The sequence below is a fragment of the Canis lupus genome, chromosome 6, assembly GCF_011100685.1.
Source record: "Canis lupus familiaris isolate Mischka breed German Shepherd chromosome 6, alternate assembly UU_Cfam_GSD_1.0, whole genome shotgun sequence".
In the NCBI taxonomy this organism is placed as follows: Eukaryota; Metazoa; Chordata; class Mammalia; order Carnivora; family Canidae; genus Canis; species Canis lupus.
In genome coordinates, this window is record NC_049227.1 from 33828781 (window position 1) to 33847988 (window position 19208).

Below are 19208 nucleotides of genomic sequence, written 5' to 3' on the forward strand. Positions count from 1 at the left end.
AGAGAAAAACAGCCGAGAGAAAGAAGAGGTTCACCTTTAAAGACGTCCTTGGTGGTCCCGGGGCCAACCTCATTGAATTTCCCCTTCGTCTTGGCTTCCTAGGGCTGATGGAACAGTTGAGCGCTGTTTTGATGATGTTGCCAGCAAGGAGAAGAGCGACAGTGGGATGGAGTCGAAAGCAAAGCCTTCAGTGGTGACGGTTATGGGAAAGATCAATCCTAATCATGGTGGTGGTGCGAGGAGCGATGGAGTGCAATGGTGTGCACGATCAAGGCGAGGATATGTTCTTGCTGGCGATAGTTTTATCCAGGGTGCCGATGCGGCTGATTATGAAGGCGAGGATGCCAGTGATGATTAAGAGAATAAAGGCACAAGGAAAAGGATTCTCAACTCCAGTCTATCACCAACTCCTATCACTTCTACCCTCTTCAATTTTAAAAATACTCTATCCACTACACTGTCTATGCACTGCGGTCACCACCCTAGCCCAGGCCACTGGCGGCTCTCGCTGTTTCTACGGCTACGTCCTCCTAATTGACCTCCTTGCTGGCCTTCGTGCCTCCCTATACTCTGTGCTCCATGCTAAAGCCAGTATGGAGAGTGACATTTTGGGAAGTGTAAATTAAAGTTTCACCTTTCTGCTCAAACCTATTCAGTGGCTTCTACTAGAATCCAAATGCTTTATCACGACCTCAAGACCGACAGGACCCGGCCCCTACTCGTACCCCGATCTCATTTCCCTCTACTTGCTCCTTTCTTGCTATGTTCTAGCCTGATTACTCTTCTTTTGGCTTTTCTAGAATATACCAAACCTTTCATGTAAGTCATCCCCTAGGAATGAAATGCCTTTTCATCCTTTATGTCTCAGCATCCATGTCGTTTCCTGGATTCCAAATCCAAACAATCTCCTCCTGTTACTTTCTCTCATGGCACCCTGTCCAAAGGACACTTTGTTTAATGATTCTCTGTCCAATTAATCAAATTTTGAGTCTTGGCACAATGTTTCTTTACAAATGTGTCGCAAGGGTGCTGAAGGTCCCAAAGAGCGTCATCTCCAGCACCTAGAATCCTCATCATGGACACCTGTGTGTCATGCAAATATAATTGTTTTCTCTCTGTGTCCTGCTTTGAAAAGGCTGAGAAGCCCACACTATGCACTTCCTAATGGCAGGGGCCGTGTTTGCGTTGCTCATGCCTATATTCTCTACACAAGCTGTAGTGTCTGGCACATAGTAGGCACTGAAGAAGTATTTCTTGAAGGAATGGAAGGTCTTACGATGGTGAAGAAGGTGGTGAGATGGATAAGGATGATGGTGATGATGATGACGGTGATGGTGATAATGGTGATGATGGTGATGGTAGTGATGATGATGACGGCAGTTGTGGAGATGATGATGGTAATGCTAGTGACGATGATGATGGCAGTGGTGGAGATCTCTACCAAAGAGGTAGTAGAGGTGATAGACTCCGAGCACTGGGCCTAGCCCATGGCTTTAAAGAACTTTCATGAAAATCCCATCTGCCTTTTGCCTCTGTAGTCAACCTAGAAATATCAACTGCAGGTGGATTTTGGAGTAAGGGTAATTGGAGATGGAGGAAGAGGGGTGCTGAAGATTAAACCCCAGGTGGGGCTGTCAGAGCGCAAGGCCCCACTGTCTCGCTCCCCCAGGCTGCGGGAAGGTGCTGTCCAGAAGCACAGCCCGCACAACTCCAGCCCCCTCTGGGTGCTGGGCTCCAGGAGGAGGGGCGCAGGCCACACTCCGCGGGGGAGGGGGAGCCTTGGAAGGGCGGGGCTGGATGGGGGAGTCTAGGTGGTGTGGGGAGAGCAGCCAGGGGGGAGGTTCAGGGCGGCAAGGGAGAGGCAGGGCAGGCTGGGTCCCTGCCGGGCAGGGAGCGGGGAGCGGCTCCGGGAAAGCAGTGAGGCCATCCGAGGGTGGAGAGTCTGGGACAGGCTGGGGGTGGGGATGGAGGGCTGCAGGACCAGGTGGAGGTGCATGGGGAGGGATGAGTGCTCAGATGGGGATCTGAAGGCGGAGGTGCAAGTCTGAGGTCGCAGGTAGGGGGTCGGAGAGCGGCGGTGGCTTGGGCGCGGGGGAGCGGTTCGGGAGGAGCGCGTGCAGGTCTGAGAGCGCAGGTGAGGGTCTGAGGGCGGAGCCAGCGCGGGAGGGAGGGCTGGAGGCCGGAGGCCCGGGCAGCCTGGTGCGGAGGCTCTGGAGGAGGAGCTGCGCCATGCGGGTGCACCTGGGCATGCTGGCGGGCGCGGCGGCGCTGGCCGGGGCGCTCAGCTTCGTGCTCCTGGCGGCCGCCATCGGCACGGACTTCTGGTACATCATTGACACCGAGCGGCTGGAGCGGGGCGGCCCGGGGGCGCGGGGCCGGGCGGGGGCCGCCAACCGCAGCCAGCTCGAACCCCTCAGCTCGCACTCCGGCCTCTGGCGCACCTGCCGCGGTAAGGGGCGCGCGGGCCCCCTGCGCGCCCGCCTGCACCTGTTGCTGGGCTCGCGGCCCTGCCCCGGAGCCCCAGAGCACAAAACGGGGCGGGGTGGGGGGGCCTGGGCCCTGGGCCGGGGGGGAGGAGGGCTTCGGAGCTGCTCGGGTCCCCGCGCGCGCGCCCCGCCCTCCCGGGGTGGATGGAGTCCCCGGGCTGGGGTCCCACCTCCAGGCCCGCACCCACCGGTTCTTCCGCCCCATCCAGTCCAGAGCCCGTGTGTGCCGCTGATGAACCCCTTCTGGCAGGAGAACGTGACCGTCAGCGACTCCAGCCGGCAACTTCTCAGTGAGTCCGGGAGGGTGGGGATCGCAGGAGGATCCCGGGTCTGGACACGTTTTGGAGCGCTTCTCCCAGGAGCAGGGCCCTGCCGGGCGGGGGGGGGGGGGGGGGGGGGGGGGGGGGGGGGGGGGGGGGGGGGGGGCGGGCAGGGAGGAGGGAGTGGAGATGGAGGCAGCTGCCAAGCCTCTCTTTGCACCCCGCCTTACCTACCTATCCTGGAGTGTGGTTTTGGATTCATTCAACAAACGTTGATCGTAGGCTCTGTATGCATCGGGCACCGGGCTGATGATGAAGACCCAGGTCGTGCCCTCCCTCCAGGAGCTCACAGACTAGCTGTGGAGACAGATGTGGAAATGTGCAGTCACGTTTCAGAGTGACGAGCAGTGTGAGGGAGTGAGGAGGGGGGTCGGAAGAGATGCCTAAACCAGCCTGCAGAGCTGAATGCTGAAAAGAGAGGAGGTCTGAGCCCGCAGACCCGAAGGCACACCCCGTGTCAGCCTGATTTGTATCCTCAGGGCCTAGCAGGAGCACCTGGCAGCAGCAGGGATGCCATAAATGGAATGATTCAAGAAAGGCAATCTGGGGCAGAGGGCAGCCCCTTCCCCGGGGCCACCCTGTCTGTCCTGTTCTGGGCTGATTCCCAAGTGCCTAGCACAGTGCTTGGAACTTAGCTTCTAGCTATCAACATCATGTCAAGTGGCTCCCCAAATTCCTATAAACTTAGCAGTTGGCTCTCTTGAGCGGATACCATCCACCTGCTACACCACTGCGTAAGGTCCCAGGGCAGGAGAGGTCCCCGAGGCACTTGACCTATGCGGGAGCCGAGGGAGGGTGGATGTGCCATGAACTCTGTCCTCAGCCCCAAGCTGACTGCAATCAATGTGGGTTGTTCTCAGAGCATGTTTCAAGAATAATGTAGAGTTCCTGCCCTAGACGTGAGGGAGATGGGTATCAGATACCTGCTCAGATCCTTCCCGGGCCCTCTGTGATCATACAACAGGCACTCTTAACCTCTGAGACTCACTTCCCACGTCTATTAAAATGAAATGTCAAAACTATGAGGGGGGTGTGCTCAGAATTCCATAAACCAGTTGGCTGAAAAGATTGACCTCACCTGGGACCTCACACAGTGCCTGGTTGTTGTGGGATCTCTGTGTTGCATGAAAGTGGAGACTAACCAGGGAGCCAGAGCTGCTAAGGTAAAAAATACACATAGTAGGTGCTCGATAAACACTAGCCTTTACTGTTCCTTCCGGTCTCTGTTAGATGCGGTCCCATCTCTGGAGCACTGACCCTTTGCTGGTCTGGGTGCTGGCATTTAGCATCCTTGTCACATCTATGGGTAAACCGGATGACTAAGTATAGTTGGCATTTGTCTGGCTTCTTTGTGAAACTTAATAATGCTGGCGACCTTGTGTGTGCCAGGATTTTGAGAAACACATCCAGAGTCTGTTCTCACTCGTTCAGTTTCAGAACCAGGTCTAAGCCCGAGCTTCACCGCCAAGTAGGCGTGCGGCCGGGGATGCGTTCCTATGTCTCCCTGAGCATCAGTTCCCTTAAGGGCAAAGTGAGGGTATTTGTCACTTTTCTTCATAAGAATATGGCGAGGATGGAATGGGAGGCGTATTTAAAGAGCTCCAGTGGTGCCTGGCCTCTGTAAGTGCGCCTGGAGTGGGAGCTGCTATTATTACCGTGATATCATCCAAGAAAGAGAGCGGACTGCCCCTTCAGACCGCATGCTCCCTGCACACCACCCCCAGAGGGAGACTTTTCTCAGAATCTCTTTATCCCCGGAATGAATTTTGAATCTTGTCCAAGCTCTTTTATTATGTGAAGACGTTTTATTCCTTTGAGGACCTGCCGGTGGGGTCACACAGCAGAGAGGACAGTTGTCAAAGCAGCATGTTCTCCGAGCCAGCCTCCTAGACAAATCCCAGTGGGGGTGTTTGGGGAGGAACTCTTTTCCTGCAAGAAACCCCAAGCAGCGCCCACTAAAAATCCGTCTTGCTTGGATGTTTTTGTCTCCCAGATTAGCTCTGAGGATGTTACGGGTTTGATTCCTTGGCCAGGGACTGGAATTATTTCTGGTGGAGGAGGAGAGAGTCATCAAATTCAGCACCCTGTTGAAAAAAGAGCCATGATCTAGAAACAACCAGGCTAGCTGTATCAGCCAGGGGTCCTGTGGTAGAACGCAAATCATCCCTGTTTAAACAGGAAAAAGGAATTCCCAGTCCAAATAACTGAAAAATTCAAGTGTGCTGGGATCCAGAGAATGAAACTCAATTTCTTTCTTCTCCTCTCTGGGCTTCGCCTTTATTTGGGTCTTGTTTTCAATAAACCCTCTCCAGTCTTAGCCACTCAAGCAGGAGGAGGCTCTCTCCTTCCCAAAAGTCTGCAGATCTTCCAGGTAGACTTCTCGTTTGACCAGATTGGATCACATTCCCAGGGCTGAGCCAATCCTTGATGTGCTGATGCACCAGGCTGAGATGTGCCACTTGTGACAAGGGGTAGGAGTAGGGACAGTCCCATCAGAGATAAGAGCTCACATCTAACCAGCTGTGTGGCTTCTGGGCCATCCTCTGCTTTCATTAACAGGGTGCTCTGAGATGAAATGAGAGCACATAAAAAAAAAAGCACCTAGCAGAGGTGCACTGTGCATAGTAGGAGCTCAGTTAATGTCAATTAAGTCATAACACCTCCCTGAGCCTCAGGCTTTTCATCTGTAAAATGGAGCTAACTGCTGGAGACTCGGTTATTTGCTTAGTACATATGTATTTCACTCAGCACTGGGCATAGAACATGACAGGGCAGGTGTGGTGCCTGCCCACGCAGAGCGTAGGAATGAATGAATAAATAAGCGTACACTTGGTTCAAATAGCAGGAAGTGTAGCAAAGGGAATGACATAGGGTCACAGAAGGAAGGGTGGCGGAGGCAGCTTTCAATGGAGCAGTTGAAGGGGAGTAAGAGGAGCAGTCGATGTTTATGGGACAGTCCCTGCATGCCAGACGCTGTCCTGGGTGCTTTACATCTATCAGCTCGCCCAGTCTTCACGACAATCTCATGAGGCAGGAACTGTTCTCCCCTTTACTTTTCAAATGAGGGAACGGAAGCACAGGGAAGTTGGGTAAGTTACCAACGCTTGCACAATAATGGGTAGACCTGCGATGTGGATCCAGGCAGTTTGTACCCTGTAAGGAGGCTGCTACATGCAGTAAAATTCCAGTGTAATGTGGGTGTGCTAAGACCGAGGCTATGGCAGGCCAGAAGAGAAACTCCTCACCTGTTTCCTGGGTTCAGAGTCCCCCGTCCTACGCTGCCTCTTCCAACTGGGCATCAGAGATCTGAATTACAAGGAGTAATAGCAGTAGCAGAGGTGAGCGGTAGGATGGAGGGTGGGGTGATCCAGAGACAGCACAGAAAGTGCTTCTACCTGCAATACCTGGGGTCCTCCCCATGCCTTACTTCAGCTGCATCTGCTAAGAGCCAGGAAGATGGCCAGACTGACCATTTTAAGCTAAGGACACCAGACCCGGAGAGGTCAAATGCCTGGCCCAACACAGCATGGTTGTAGCAGAAGCCTGACCGAGGGTCAGAGGCCTGGCCTGCTTGTCCTCTGAGGAGGTTAGGTTGGAAAAATCACAAGATTGGGTCTCTGGGCCTCTCTTGGGTCCCCAGCTGTTTGCAGAGAAATGAAAGGAAAATGAAAACCGGCCCTCCCATGATGCCTGGTGCAGACTTGAGAGAGGAGATGGTGGGGGATGGAAGCAAAGGGATTGGGGACATAATGGGATCCAGAGGCTGAGTCCAGGAGGAAAGTCTCGCTGTGATTTATACACAGCTGTGTGGTGGGGCGGGGGGGTGAAGGGGGGCAGAGGCCACCTGGGGTCTCAGCATCTCTTGGGGTACCTGTTGAAAGCCAGGTACATGCTTTAAACAAAGAAACAAACAAAATTCATATCCAAGGGACCCGAGGTTTCTAGGCCATGTTGTAACAGTGGCGAATAAGCTACAGCCTCAGCGCTCATGGGTGGAAATATGGCTAAGCGTCTGCGTGTGGTATGTCTGTCCTTTGGAAGATCATGTAGTCTGTAAAGAGAATATAGTAATGCGGATAAAAGATCAAGAAATGCCGTGGGATGAGAAAAGGAAGTTTACAGAGCCTTACGGGCAAGATGATGCTGTGGGTGCTCAGACACGTTCTCTTTCCAGATGTTAAAGTGTGACCGGGGGTGCCCTTTGGAATTAGAGCAACAGGTAGAAACATAGGAAAATAAGTAACTATGTGGAAAAAAGGCAAGAGGTCCGCTATGGGGAGGAGGGGACGAAGGAGGAGTTGAGTGGGGGCTGCGTGGGTCTTGGTTTGGTCTTTCCTAGGAAGGATGCTATCATGTAAGGCAAGCCCAGGGAGGCCTGCCCTGGCGGCTGGACTTCTCCTTTGCATGGCCGGTGGAACTAGCCTTGAGCCCTGCCCGCCTCTCCAGCTGTGGGAGCTGGGACATCCTTCAGGAACACCTGTGCCCACGCCTTCTCATCTCTCTGATCCTAAGCTGAGATCTCTCCGCACCCCGAGAGCCTTCCCTAATTCCCAGGCTGGGTTAAATGTCCCTTGTCCACCATCCTGCCACCCCTTGGTCAACCTCTTTGGCTGTTCCATCCCTGCTCTGACACTTGACGGCTGGCTGTACCTTTGCGGGCACCTGACCTCTCAGTACCTCGAACCTCACTTTTCTCATCTGTGAAATGGGCATTATCAGAATTCTTACCTGGTAAAGCCCAAGGTGGCTGGAGGACGAGAAAGAAACAGTTACTCTCACATTTGGTGCTCGTAGCAGTGTGGCAAAATCAGGGCCTGTGGGCCAATGGGCAGGGGAGGCAACAGTGACAGGTCCTTGGGAGGCAATGACATTCCCTCTGCAAAAGGTGGAGTTGGGATTTGTTTTTGCTTTTTTTTTTTAAAGATTTTATTTATTCATGATAGACAGAGAGAGAGAGAGAGAGAGAGAGAGAGGCAGAGACACAGGCAGAGGGAGAAGCAGGCTCCCTGCAGGGAGCCCAATGTGGGACTCAATCCCAGGTCTGCAGGATTAGGCCCTGGGCCAAAGGCAGGTGCTAAACCGCTGAGCCACCCAGGGATCCCCGGAGTCGGGATTTGAACTGAGGTCTTTGCTTGGAGTAGTGTCCTGCTTTTATCCGTATCACAGCAATGCATTTTGGAGCGCCCAAAGGGAACGAAGACGCAGCCCCTGTTCTCCAAAGAACTGTGTTCTGGTCACTACAGATTCAAGAACAAAGACTTGCAGAAATGTAACGATTGACTTCCTTACCAGGCACGACAGGACTGGATACCTCTGAGCCCTTCCGGGGGTCTCCAGGCCACACCGACGAGGCTTGCACATAAAGACAGTGTGACATTTCCCCCTTTGGGACCTGGCTCCTGAGATTTCCCCCCCTCGTCAGCGCCTCTGATGTCTCTGCAGAAAGCTCTGTCTCCGCTTTCTTTAAGAGCACCGCTAACCACCCCATGGCTTCCTGGCCTCGCTGGCATTGGGGAACTGGAAGCCTGGTTTTCCCATTGAGCAGTTCTTCTTTTTCTTTTCTTTTTTTTTAATTAAAACAATTTTTTTTTCATTGAGCACCTCTTTGAACAGTTTGATGACCAGATAGTCACAGTCATCTTTTCCCTGGCATGAACATCTTTGCTTCTTTCTGGATTTGCTCTTCCCTTTGCTTGCAACAAAGCGTCTTTTTTTTTGGGGGGGGGGGCAACAAAGTATTTTTGAATTGAAAGGCTTTTTGCCCTTGGGCACGCGTTTGCCCTCATGAAAAAATGGCCTGTCTACCTTTATTATTATCAATTTTATGTCGTAATCTTGGCTGCTCTCTGTTGAGCTCCTCCTGTAAACACTGTAGTGAATTAGAAGGTGTTATTCCCCCCCTCAAAAAAAAAAAAAAAGATTTGTCCACATCCTAACCCCTGGTACTTGAGGATGTGACTTTATTTGAAAAAAGGGTTCTTGCAGATGTAATTAAGTTCAGGATTTTGAGAAGAGATCATCTTGGATTACCCGGGTGGGCCCTGAGTTCTATGTCAAGGGTCCTTATAAGTAAAGGAGAATCACAGAGGAGAGAAGAGCTCACGTGAAGATGGGGACAGAGACTGGGAAAGCACAGCCTCCAGCCAGGTGGTGGCAGGGATGGCCAGCACCCTTGGGAGGCTGCAGGAAGCAGGGAAGGACTCTCCCCTGGAGCCTCTGGTGGGGCGTGTGGTCCTGGGACACCTTGATTTTGGATTTGTGGCCTCCAGGACTATAGGAGCATATGTTCCTGTAGGAGACACAAGATTTGTGCTAATTCGTGATGCAGCCCAAGGAAATCAAAGCGATCACTTTATTCAAAGAAGTGCCCCCCACTGCCTGCCTACCCCATTTTTCTGCATCATCACGCTTACTTCCTTCGTGACACATCACAGCCCGCGACTTTGCTTCCCTGCTCTTCTGTCTCCTGCCCTAGACCCCGATCTCCAAGGCGGGGCATGGGGCGGGGTGGGGGGGGCGGGCAGGGACCTTGTCCCCTGCGGTGTCAGCAAGCTCTGCAGCAGCGCGTGGCCTGCACTAGGGGCCCATCGTGTTTCCAAATGAGATGGGGTTGGAAGTGGATACATTCCTAAGGAGAATGGGACTCAGAATCAATCTTCATTTCCCACGTCTGCGGCCCTGAAAATAACAAAGACTGAGGCGCTCGGGTGTGCACGCACACACACGCAGACACACCCCACGAGAAGCTAAGCCAAACTTCAGCAGGAGATTTTACAGCTCTCGCACGGGAGGCCTGTTCTTACCCAGACATTTAATTGAACATGTACGTCAAGTCGGCTTGCGGCACGTCTGGGGAACTCACACGGGGCGCCGCCAGGGCCGTGCCGGCGCCAGGAAACCTCATTAATTTCTAAATGAGAAATGACTTCACTTTCCAGCCACAGTCTGGAGGCAATGCCATACAGGGGGACACATCTTCCAGGGCTAGGTTTTCACACCAGCTATTGTGGTTTCTGGCCCAAGATTTTTCTGGAAGGAAGGAAAGAAAGAAGGAAGGAAGGAAAGAAGGAAGGAAGGAAGGAAGGAAGGAAGGAAGGAAGGAAGGAAGGAAGGAAGGAAGGAAGGAAAGAAGGAAGGAAGGAAGGAAGGAAGGAAGGAAGGAAGGAAGAGAGGGAGGGACAAGCATTGGGAGGGAGATTGGTCTTATCTCCTTGACTTGCCAAGGTTGGTGGCATTTGGAGGGTTGAGGACAAAGTGATCTGGTCACAGTGGGCTGGATTATTGTCTCCAGCATTGGTATTACTGGCAGGGTGATGACCTATCTAGAGCTTACTCTATGGGACGTGGGACCTACATTTATGCTTTTCCACGTCGCCCCATCATCACGCACACTGCCTTTTTTTTTTTTTTTAAAGATTTTATGTGTGTATTCATGAGAGATGCAGAGAGAGAGGCAGAGACACAGGCAGAGGGAGAAGCAGGCTCCATGCCAGGAGCCTGATGTGGGACTCGATCCCAGGACCCCGGGATCACGCCCGGAGCCGAAGGCAGATGCTCCACTGTTGAGCCCTCCGGGTGCTCCACGGGCACATCGTCCTTATGGTAATACTGTGAGCCCCCTAGTATTGCCTCCTTTTCACAGATGTGGAAATGGGGTTTCAGCCGAATGAAGAGACATGGCTGTGGCCCCAGAGTCAGAGCCTTTATTCGCACGCAGAGTACCTGGCTCCGAAGTCTGAAAGTCCGTGGTTTGAACCACTGTGGGGTCCTCTCTCAAGCTTCTTGGTTTCTTTCTCATTTCTTGGAAACTGCCATCATGTCTTGCTTTCGGGAAACACCGTCTAGCTCTTACTTAATTAACGAGGTCGACAAATACCTGTTGGGCACACTCACCATCTCCTGAGAGCTCTCCTGGAAACTCAGGGATGCGATCGTACAAGAGGAACCTGGACAAGGAACCCACAGCTTAATGGGAGACACAGAAGATGCCCTCCAACAGATGCCCGGATAGGGCGACTGGGGAGCCTGGGGAGGGGGCACTGAGCAGACCGTGGATGTGGGTGTGAGGAAAGACTTCGGGAAGAAATGAGCTTAGCATGCTCTGCAGAGCAAGACAAAGTATTTCTTTTTATTTTTTTCTTTTCTTATAAAATATTTTATTTATTTATTCATGAGAGACACACAGAGAGAGGCAGAGACACAGGCAGAGGGAGAAGCAGGCTCCATGCAGGGACCCTGATGCAGGACTCAATCCCAGGATCCCAGGATCATGACCTGAGCTGAAGGCAGGCACTAAACCACTGAGCCCTCCAGGGGCCCCAAAGTATTTATTTTTCATGCCTATTTTGCTGCCGTAAGGATAGAAAGAGGCTTAGTACCCAGCTCACGGTAAATGATCAATAAATATTTGGTAAACGAATGGCCGGTGAAGAAGAACTTAGCGATTATTTCCCTTTCTGCTTTGGCTGCCAGGAAGCTCAGAGCCAAGATGATGGCAAATGTTTAGACTTGGGGATCCCAAGACCCCAGATTTCTTCCATCCCCCGCTCACCGCACCTGACTCACCTTTTCCTGCTTTCTGCATTGTGTCACAGTCCTGGGGGTCAGAAGTTGAAGAGGCAGGGGTCTGCAGGGCTGGTCCTCCGCGAGGCTCCGAGGGAGAATCTGGTCCCTGCCTTCCCGGCCTCAGGTGGTGGTGGCCGTCCCCAGAAGCCCTGGGCGTGGAGCCGGTGGCTCAATCTCTGCACCCCCCTTCACTTCGTCTTCTCCATGGTCTCAGCTGCTTCCTCCCAGGGCACTTGCCATTGGATGGGGGCCCCCCTCGGATCCAGATGATCTCACCCGGAGGCCCCTCATTCATTGCATCTGCAAAGACTCTCGTCCCAGATCAGGTCATCTGTGGAGCTTCCTGCTGGACACGAGCTTGGGAGCCCCCTCTGCGTCCCTGGCACCCCTCTGCCATCTACTCCCAGCAGAGAAGTCTTGAAAAAGAGAAGTGACACTGTGGGATTCTCTGGCCCCGGGCTGCGGGGTGCGGGGACCTCCTTCGTTTAGACGGAAGTTCTCAATCTCGGCCGTGCTGTGCTGTTAGCTCGCTGCCTTCCCCTGCACCTCCCGTCGCCCTCTGCACGCGGCCCCCACCTGCGGCAGGGTGCTTGCATCCCACCGGGCACATCACCCGGACTCTGCACCTGCTCCTCCCTCGTCTGCCCCCACCCCCCCGCCCTTCCTGCCCTCCCTCCCCTGAGGCTTGCTTGCACATCACTTCCTCACTGGCCCGGCCCCTTGTGTGCCGTGGTCACTGCCCTCCCCAGCCACTGTCACCGCCTCTCAACTCTGTCACTATGGGTCGATTCACTGCTTGACCCTACTCACTAGAGCGCCAGCCTCTGGAGGGCAGGGGTCGGGGTGTGTTTGCCCTGGAACTCGCCAGGCCGAGAACAGTGCTTGGCACCGAGTGTGCGCACCGTAAACACGCTGAGTGAATATGTGGATGAACGTGGCATTACTTGCCATGAGGATGCACGCGTGTGCGACCCAGAGCGTGCGCATGTGAACCAGAGCGCGTGTGTACGACCCAGAGCACGCATGAGAGGCCCAGAGTGCGTGCGTGTGAACCAGGGCGCGTGTGTGTGAATCAGAGCGCACGTGAGAGACCCAGATTGTGCGTGTACAACCCAGAGTGCACGTTTGCGACCCAGAGCGCGTGTGTATGACCCAGAGCGTGTGTGAGTGACCCAGAGCCCGCGTATGCGACCCAGAGCGCGGGTGTGTGAACCAGAGCATGCTCGTGTGAACCAGAGTGCGTGTGTCTGAATCAGAGTGCTTGTGAGAGACCCAGAGAGCCTGTGAGTGACCCAGAACCTGGCGCACATGACTTTCAACAACGGTTGTCCCTTTTAAAAATGATTTTTTTTTAATTATTGGAGTCCAGTCGACATACAATGTTACCTCGTTAGTTTCAGGGGCGCAGCGCGGGGATTGGCCAGTTCCCCACGTGACCCGGTGCCATCCTAACAGGTGTATTCACCACCTGTCATTCCGGTACTAGTGTTTTGACGGTATTCCCCATGCTGCACTTTTCATCCCTGTGACTTATTTATTTTATACCCGGAAGTACGTGCGTCTTACCCCCTTTATTTCACCCCCCCCCACTCCCTCTGACCTGGCAAATGCCAGTTTATTCTCCATATTTAAGAGTCTTTTCGTTTGTTGGCTTATTTGTTTTGTTTTCTGGATTCCGCCTATGAGTGAAATCATACGATACGCATCTTTCTCTGTCCTGCTTATTTCACTTATGTAATGGGATATTATTCGGCTGTGAAAAAGAGTGAGACCTTGTTGTTGGTGACATGTTGTTTCATCATCATCATCATCATCATCGTCATCATCAGACATGGTAGTAACCATGACGTTCATTTTTTTTTCTCCCAGCATCTGGGGGTTGGCCCATAGGCGGGGCTCAGGAGTGTTTGTTGATTGACTGAAAGATGGTAATGCTCCTCTGCCTGCTGTCGTCCTCTCTTCTAAGCCATGCACGGGACGTTTGTGATTCTGCTGCCGCTCAGCCTGATCCTGATGGTTTTTGGGGGGATGACGGGGTTTCTGAGCTTCCTCCTCCGAGTCTCTGTTCTCCTCCTGCTCACAGGGACCCTCTTCTTCTTTGGAGGTAGGTGCCTCCCCCACCCCAGCTGCATGGACTGTGGGGGCCCCAGAGGGGCTGCACATGGCTCCTCAGCCAGGGAGGGGCGGGCGTCTTCTCTGGGGCTCGGTTTCCTCTTCTGCGACATCACAGCGGGAAAGGAGGACGGCGTCCCTGGGTCTGTGGTTCCAAGAGAGAAGCAGAGGGTGGGAGCAGGTCCCAAGGATTGTTTTCCTGGTTTCACAGATGGCCCTACAGCTTCCGCTTGAGGGCTGCCGGCTGGCAGGACACCCTCGCTCTCTCATGCCCCCTGCCCTTCTGACGCATCTTGCTTTGCTTGATTGTTGATTGATGAAAAGCCAGGCAATGCCTGGGTTAATCCGGTTGGGAATCCAGCACACGGCCGGTGTCCTCAGGCCTCCCTCCTTCCTGTGGGCTTGAAATTGTCCCTCCTTAAAATCAGGACAAGAACAGAGGTGATGCACACACTTGGGATCCATGGAGGAAAAAAAAATACAAAAGAATGTCTGGAGGTGACAATATTGTGAGGCTCAGATGCCCTCCAGGCACCCACTACTCTTATTGACGTTGGCGTTAATGCTTCACCCAGGGACGAATTCTCGAAACCACTCAGCCAAGTTGGCCTTTCTGCGGTGGCAGGAAGTCTAATCCATGCTGTGCCCTGGGGGAGCCTCAAGCCAGGCTACCGACACTCATTCTGTGGCAGGCACCCCGGGAGGGCTGAGATGTTCATTTGCATTAATTTAATTTAAATTTCAATAGCCCCCCTCTGTGGCTGGCAGCTGTGGCCCAGGACTGCACGCTCTAACTCATTGTCATAGGGACCCACCACGTGCCAGTCCAGTGCCGGGTGCTGGCGAATCCAAGGTGAGCCCCCCTGGAGCTCACAGCCCATTGTGGGGGCGATGGACATTTATTTGCTAAGCGATTTCAAAAACAAACGCAAAATTGCAGTTCTGACCAGGACCATGATGGTGTGTGGTTCTGTGAAAGCCCAGGGGGATTCGACCTACTGGGAGAGGTCCCGGAATGGATGCTTGAGCTGGGATGGGAGGATGGATAGGAGCGACAGGGGACTGGAGGGAAACAGAAGGGAAAGGAGGGTGCCCTGAGTAGGGGCAAAGGCCTTGTGGTAGGAGGAGCATGGCCACCTAGAGAGGTAGGTGGGGTGAGGCGAGGGGAGTAGGAGAGGGAGGAGGAGGAGGAAGCAGTGCCCCGGGGCTTTGATCTGCTCCCCTTGCCTCCCCTGCAGCCTTGGTGACCCTGGCAGGAATCAGCGTCTACATCGCGTACTCAGCTGCCGCCTTCCGGGAGGCGCTGTGTCTCCTGGAGGAGAAAGCCCTCCTGGACCAGGTGGACATCCGCTTCGGCTGGTCTCTGGCCCTGGGCTGGATCAGCTTCGTCGCCGAGCTGCTCACCGGGGCGGCCTTCGTGGCGGCGGCCCGCGTGCTCAGCCTGAGACAGAGGCAGAACCAGGCCATCTGAGCCACACACCTGGGCCCGTGGGAGGCGGGGGGGCCCTGGGACCTGTCCCGTGGGCTGCGGCCTCCTCTTCCTCGGAGGCCCCTAGCAGTGGCGGCCCCTGGGGGTCCAACCCAAGAACCGCTGTGGACTGAGCCCCGGGCCTGGCTCTCACCATCGTGCCGTCCGTGCTGCCTGGTGTGGTGTGTCCATGTGTCCGTGCCCATGTGTGTCTGTGTGGGCTGGAGGAGCCTGCGGGAATGCGGACCCCACCTCACCTGAGATGACCAAACAGCCCCTTTATCATAACCAGAACTGTCTGGATTGCAGCCCCCTTGGGAGGGCTGGCTTCATTTCGGTCCTTGCTCCCACTCATGGTTCAGCTGCCCCGCTCTTTGTTAAGGACAAGGAAGACCAGAGAGGTTAGGCAAGCTGTAAAAAGGCGCACAGCGAGCTGGTGGTATCGTCCTTGCTCCAGGGACAGTGCTCAGTCCGTTACCAGAGCTTCCCTGAGGGGCTCAGCTCTGTGGGGGGTGGCTTGCACCTCGGACACTGGTGCTTAGGCTTCATGTGACCTGGAGCCCCTGCATGGGGCGCAGTGTGACATGGGTGGGGGGCCGAGAGCAGAAATCTGGGCTACTGACCAGCTGGGCGGTGCGAATGTCCCCCAGCCTCAGCTGGGTGCTTGCCCGGCCTGGCCACGGTCCCCAAGCGCCACAGGCCGGGCTTCCTCGGAGCGGTGACTTGGTGATCAGGGGTCGTCCTGGATGCGGGGGCCCCTCTGAGCTGCCCATCCACCTGGGGGGGCGGTGCTGCTCCCCTTCACGTGTCACTTTCGAGACCCCGGGGAGACCCCGGGCCAGCTCACAGCCTGAGGAAGAGCAGTCAGGTGCACAAGGAAGAATGACCAGCAGGCTCACCCCGAGAAGGAAGCACCGTCCGCAGACTCACAACTGGGAGGGAAGCACGTCCTCAAACACCCAGTGATCACCCCCGGACCTACTGTGGGACCCAAGCACCACCTGTCACCCCGAGTCACCTCATGCCATGTGATGGTGTTGACTGAGCCTGCTTCCCTGGCCTGAAGTCCGAGACCGGTGGGATTCAGATGTGCTGGGAAAGGATGAACAGGGTGGTCTGTGGGTCCCCCTGGAGCCCTGGAGGAAGGCCGACACCCACAGACGTCAGCTGGTTCTCAACACTCACTAGAATTTAAAAAATGTGCCCGGGGCCACATTAGGCCAGCAGAATCACAGTCTGGGGGGGTGGGGGCCGCTAAGCATTGCGAGTGGCCGCCACCGTTTGGTTTATCCCAGGGCACTTGAAGCTTTCAAGGGGAGCTTGTGAAAATGCAGGTTCTGATTCAGTAAGTGGGTGGGGGCGGGGGTGCAATTCTTTTTTTAAGATTTTATTTATTTATTTGAGAGAGAGAGAAAGAGAGAGAGAGCACAAGCAGGGGGAGCAGCAGAGGGAGAGGGAGCGGCAGACTCCCCTCTGGGCAGGGAGCCCCACGTGGGGCTCGATCCCAGGACCCCGGGATCACAACCTGAGCCGTAGGTAGATGTTCAGCCTACTGAGCCCCCCAGAGGCCCCAATTCTGCAACATCTAACAAGCTTCCAGGAAGGAGGTTTTGTAAAGTCGAGCTCTCTCTCTCACACACGCACACGCACACACGCGCATGCACACGTCTTCTGTGCTGCCTGCAGCAGGGTATACTTAGGTTGCTTCTGCACCAGCAAAAAGGGTATGAAGCCTGTCATGGGCTGAGTCCCAAGGACCTATCCTGGTCCCTGTATAATGATGCGCCATCAGCTGTTGTGTGGCCTCAGTGGGTCGGGGACAGGGGTGCCCACCTCCTTGACCCTGGTGGCACTGAGCATTCTCCAGGGAAGCCTGGCTTCTTTTGGGCAAACGCCAGCTTGGGTGTGACATGGGCTTTTTTTTCAGTGTACGTGGTGGGGGTGAGTCTAGGATCCGAAGTGAAAGATTCCCATGGAGCTCACCAACTAGGGGTTCAGGGGGTGCTCCTCAGGGACCGGTCGTATCCTTCCCTTCTGTCGTCCGGTGTTACCGGCGGGCACGGACGTGTCCAAAGTGGCTGCACATCTGCATCCCCTGGGGCAGCGCTCCTAACAGTACAGCGTGCCCAGACTCTGCGGGGTGGTGTCCAAGTCCACTGGTGAGTGCCAGCCCTGGGGCGCTCTGAGTCAGTGGGTCCAGGCGGGGCCCAGAATCCCCAGTTCCAACCAGCTCCCGGGTGACATGGGTGCTGCTGGTGTGGGGCCATCTTTCGTGTGGCATTGATCGGGGGCATTTTGTTGTCACCTTCCTGCATGTTAGAATCACCGGAGCATCTTTTAAAAACCCGGATGCCCAGGCCGAGTCCTTGCTCTGGTGGTACCTAGGGGTGGAACAGCACTCCCAACACCATGATGTCACTGCACTCGCCACGACACTGTCACCCTTACCACGGCACCCCCCCCATCCTGACATTCACTGAGTCCTTTTTTTTTTTTAAGATTTTATTTATTTATCCATGAGACACACACACACACACACACACACACACACACACACACACACAGAGGCAGAGACACAGGCAGAGGGAGAAGCAGGCTCCATGCAGGGAGCCCAACGTAGGACTCAATCCTGGGACCCCAGGATCAAGCCCTGGGCTGAAGGCGGCACTAAACCACTGAGCCACCCAGGTCACCCTCACTGAGTCCTTATTACTCTAGTGCACTACTCTGTCAATCAGTCGCTCAACAAACACTTGGTGAAGGTCCCGGCATGCTAGGAACCGGGGGCAGTGGCCCACCAGAACAAGCCTTCGCTCCCAGAGCAGCCACATGTTGGAGGAGAGAGGCGTGCAAAACATATGGTGGCGGGGAGGACTATGGAGAGAAGCAAGGCAGGGTACAGATGGGGAAGCTGAGGCACAGGCAGGCTCAGCTAACAGGCCCGAGGGTACAAAGAGAGAAATGAGTGCAGCTGGGATGGGGATTCAGATCTGCCTGCTTCCAGGAGGATTTCCTTCCCGCGCCCACCGGCGACACCTGCACCACCCAGGCAGCGCCCTCTCTGCAGGTGGGTTCCGGACGTTGTTGCTGCTTCCTGTGTGTCTGGTCTGGAAAAGTGCAGACCGAGCGGATTGCTCACAAGACCCCACGGGGACGGGGCAGGGGGGGGGGGGGGAGGGGGAGCGAGCCGAATTCCAGAATCAGTTGTGCAAAATGGGCAGAGAAATGAACATTTTCGCAAAGTGAGGGCAGCCATGGTAGTGAGAGCGCGGTCTTTGCTGCCACCTGCTTGTCAGGTGGGGGATTGCGTCAGAGGCAGGACCTGAGTCTCTTCTTTTAAAAAAGATTTTATTTATTTACTCATGAGAGACAGCAAAAGAGAGAGAGAGAGACAGACAGACAGAGACAGACAGAGACACAGGCAGAGAGAAAAGCGGGTTCCCTGCAGGGAGCCCGATGTGGGACTCGATCCCAGGACCCCGGGATCACACCCTGAGCCGAAGGCAGACAGACGCTCACCCACTGAGCCTCCCAGGAGTCCAAGGACCTGATTCTCAAACGCGTCCAAGGACATTGGTTTTCAGCGCTCTGGGTGCCCAGCAAGGCTCTGACTCCGCAGGCCGGGGCTCTCTGCTGGGGCGATTCGCATCCCCTCCCGGCCTGGGACGATGGCCATGTCTAAAGACGTGTGCAGTTGTCACGGCAGAGGCTGAGTGCTCCTGGCATTGGAGGGCAGAGGCCAGGGCTGCTGCTGAGCATCCTCCAGGCGGCCCCCACACCCAAGGATTACCTAGCCCCCCGTGCGAATCGTGCAGAGCTTGAAGAACCCTGCGAGGGGTGCAGAAACGAATTGTCATGAAAGAGAGCATGTGTGTATTCCGGTAACTAAAGGCAGAGCTGAAAATCATCACATTCGTTTGATAAACGTTCTATAAAACACTACAATGTGTCAAGAACTGTTCTAGGGCCTGGGGACACATGCGTGCAGATGCGTGACAAAATCCCTGACCTTCCTAGTTTGCACAGAAGCGGGTGATACACACATCTGGTCCTACTGTTCAGGACACCTGCTGTTCCCCTACCTGGAATGTTCTCTCACCTGAGAGCGATGAGGCCTTCCCTGGCTCCGGAGCTAAAATTGCAAGCCCTTCACCCCCCCTTTCATGCTTTCTTGACCTGAGCACTCGCCCCTATGTGACATGCCCTGTGGTTTGTTCGTTCATTTTAATGATTTTAATTTTTTATTCGAAAGAGAGA

General features: G+C 54.7%; 1 protein-coding gene and 1 long non-coding RNA gene across 3 annotated transcripts; one reads left to right on the plus strand and one right to left on the minus strand.

Annotated features, from left to right (window-relative positions):
* Positions 1–2229: 2229 nt before the first annotated feature.
* Positions 2230–16252, plus strand: TMEM114 (transmembrane protein 114). Of its 2 annotated transcripts, XM_038538874.1 has the most exons (4): positions 2230–2449; positions 2696–2776; positions 13338–13475; positions 14722–16252. In XM_038538874.1, exons 1-4 carry the CDS (start codon positions 2230–2232, stop codon positions 14952–14954), a joined length of 672 nt encoding a protein of 223 aa, XP_038394802.1. In that variant the 3' UTR covers positions 14955–16252. The 2 variants fall into 2 exon arrangements, with proteins under 2 accessions (XP_038394802.1, XP_038394803.1); XM_038538875.1 differs by lacking the exon at positions 13338–13475.
* On the minus strand, positions 5435–11978 carry LOC119872336. Its single transcript, XR_005360380.1, has 3 exons — positions 11372–11978; positions 7535–7682; positions 5435–6112 (listed from the first exon to the last, which is right to left on the minus strand). It is a non-coding gene; the product is annotated as an uncharacterized LOC119872336 (long non-coding RNA).
* Positions 16253–19208: the final 2956 nt, after the last annotated feature.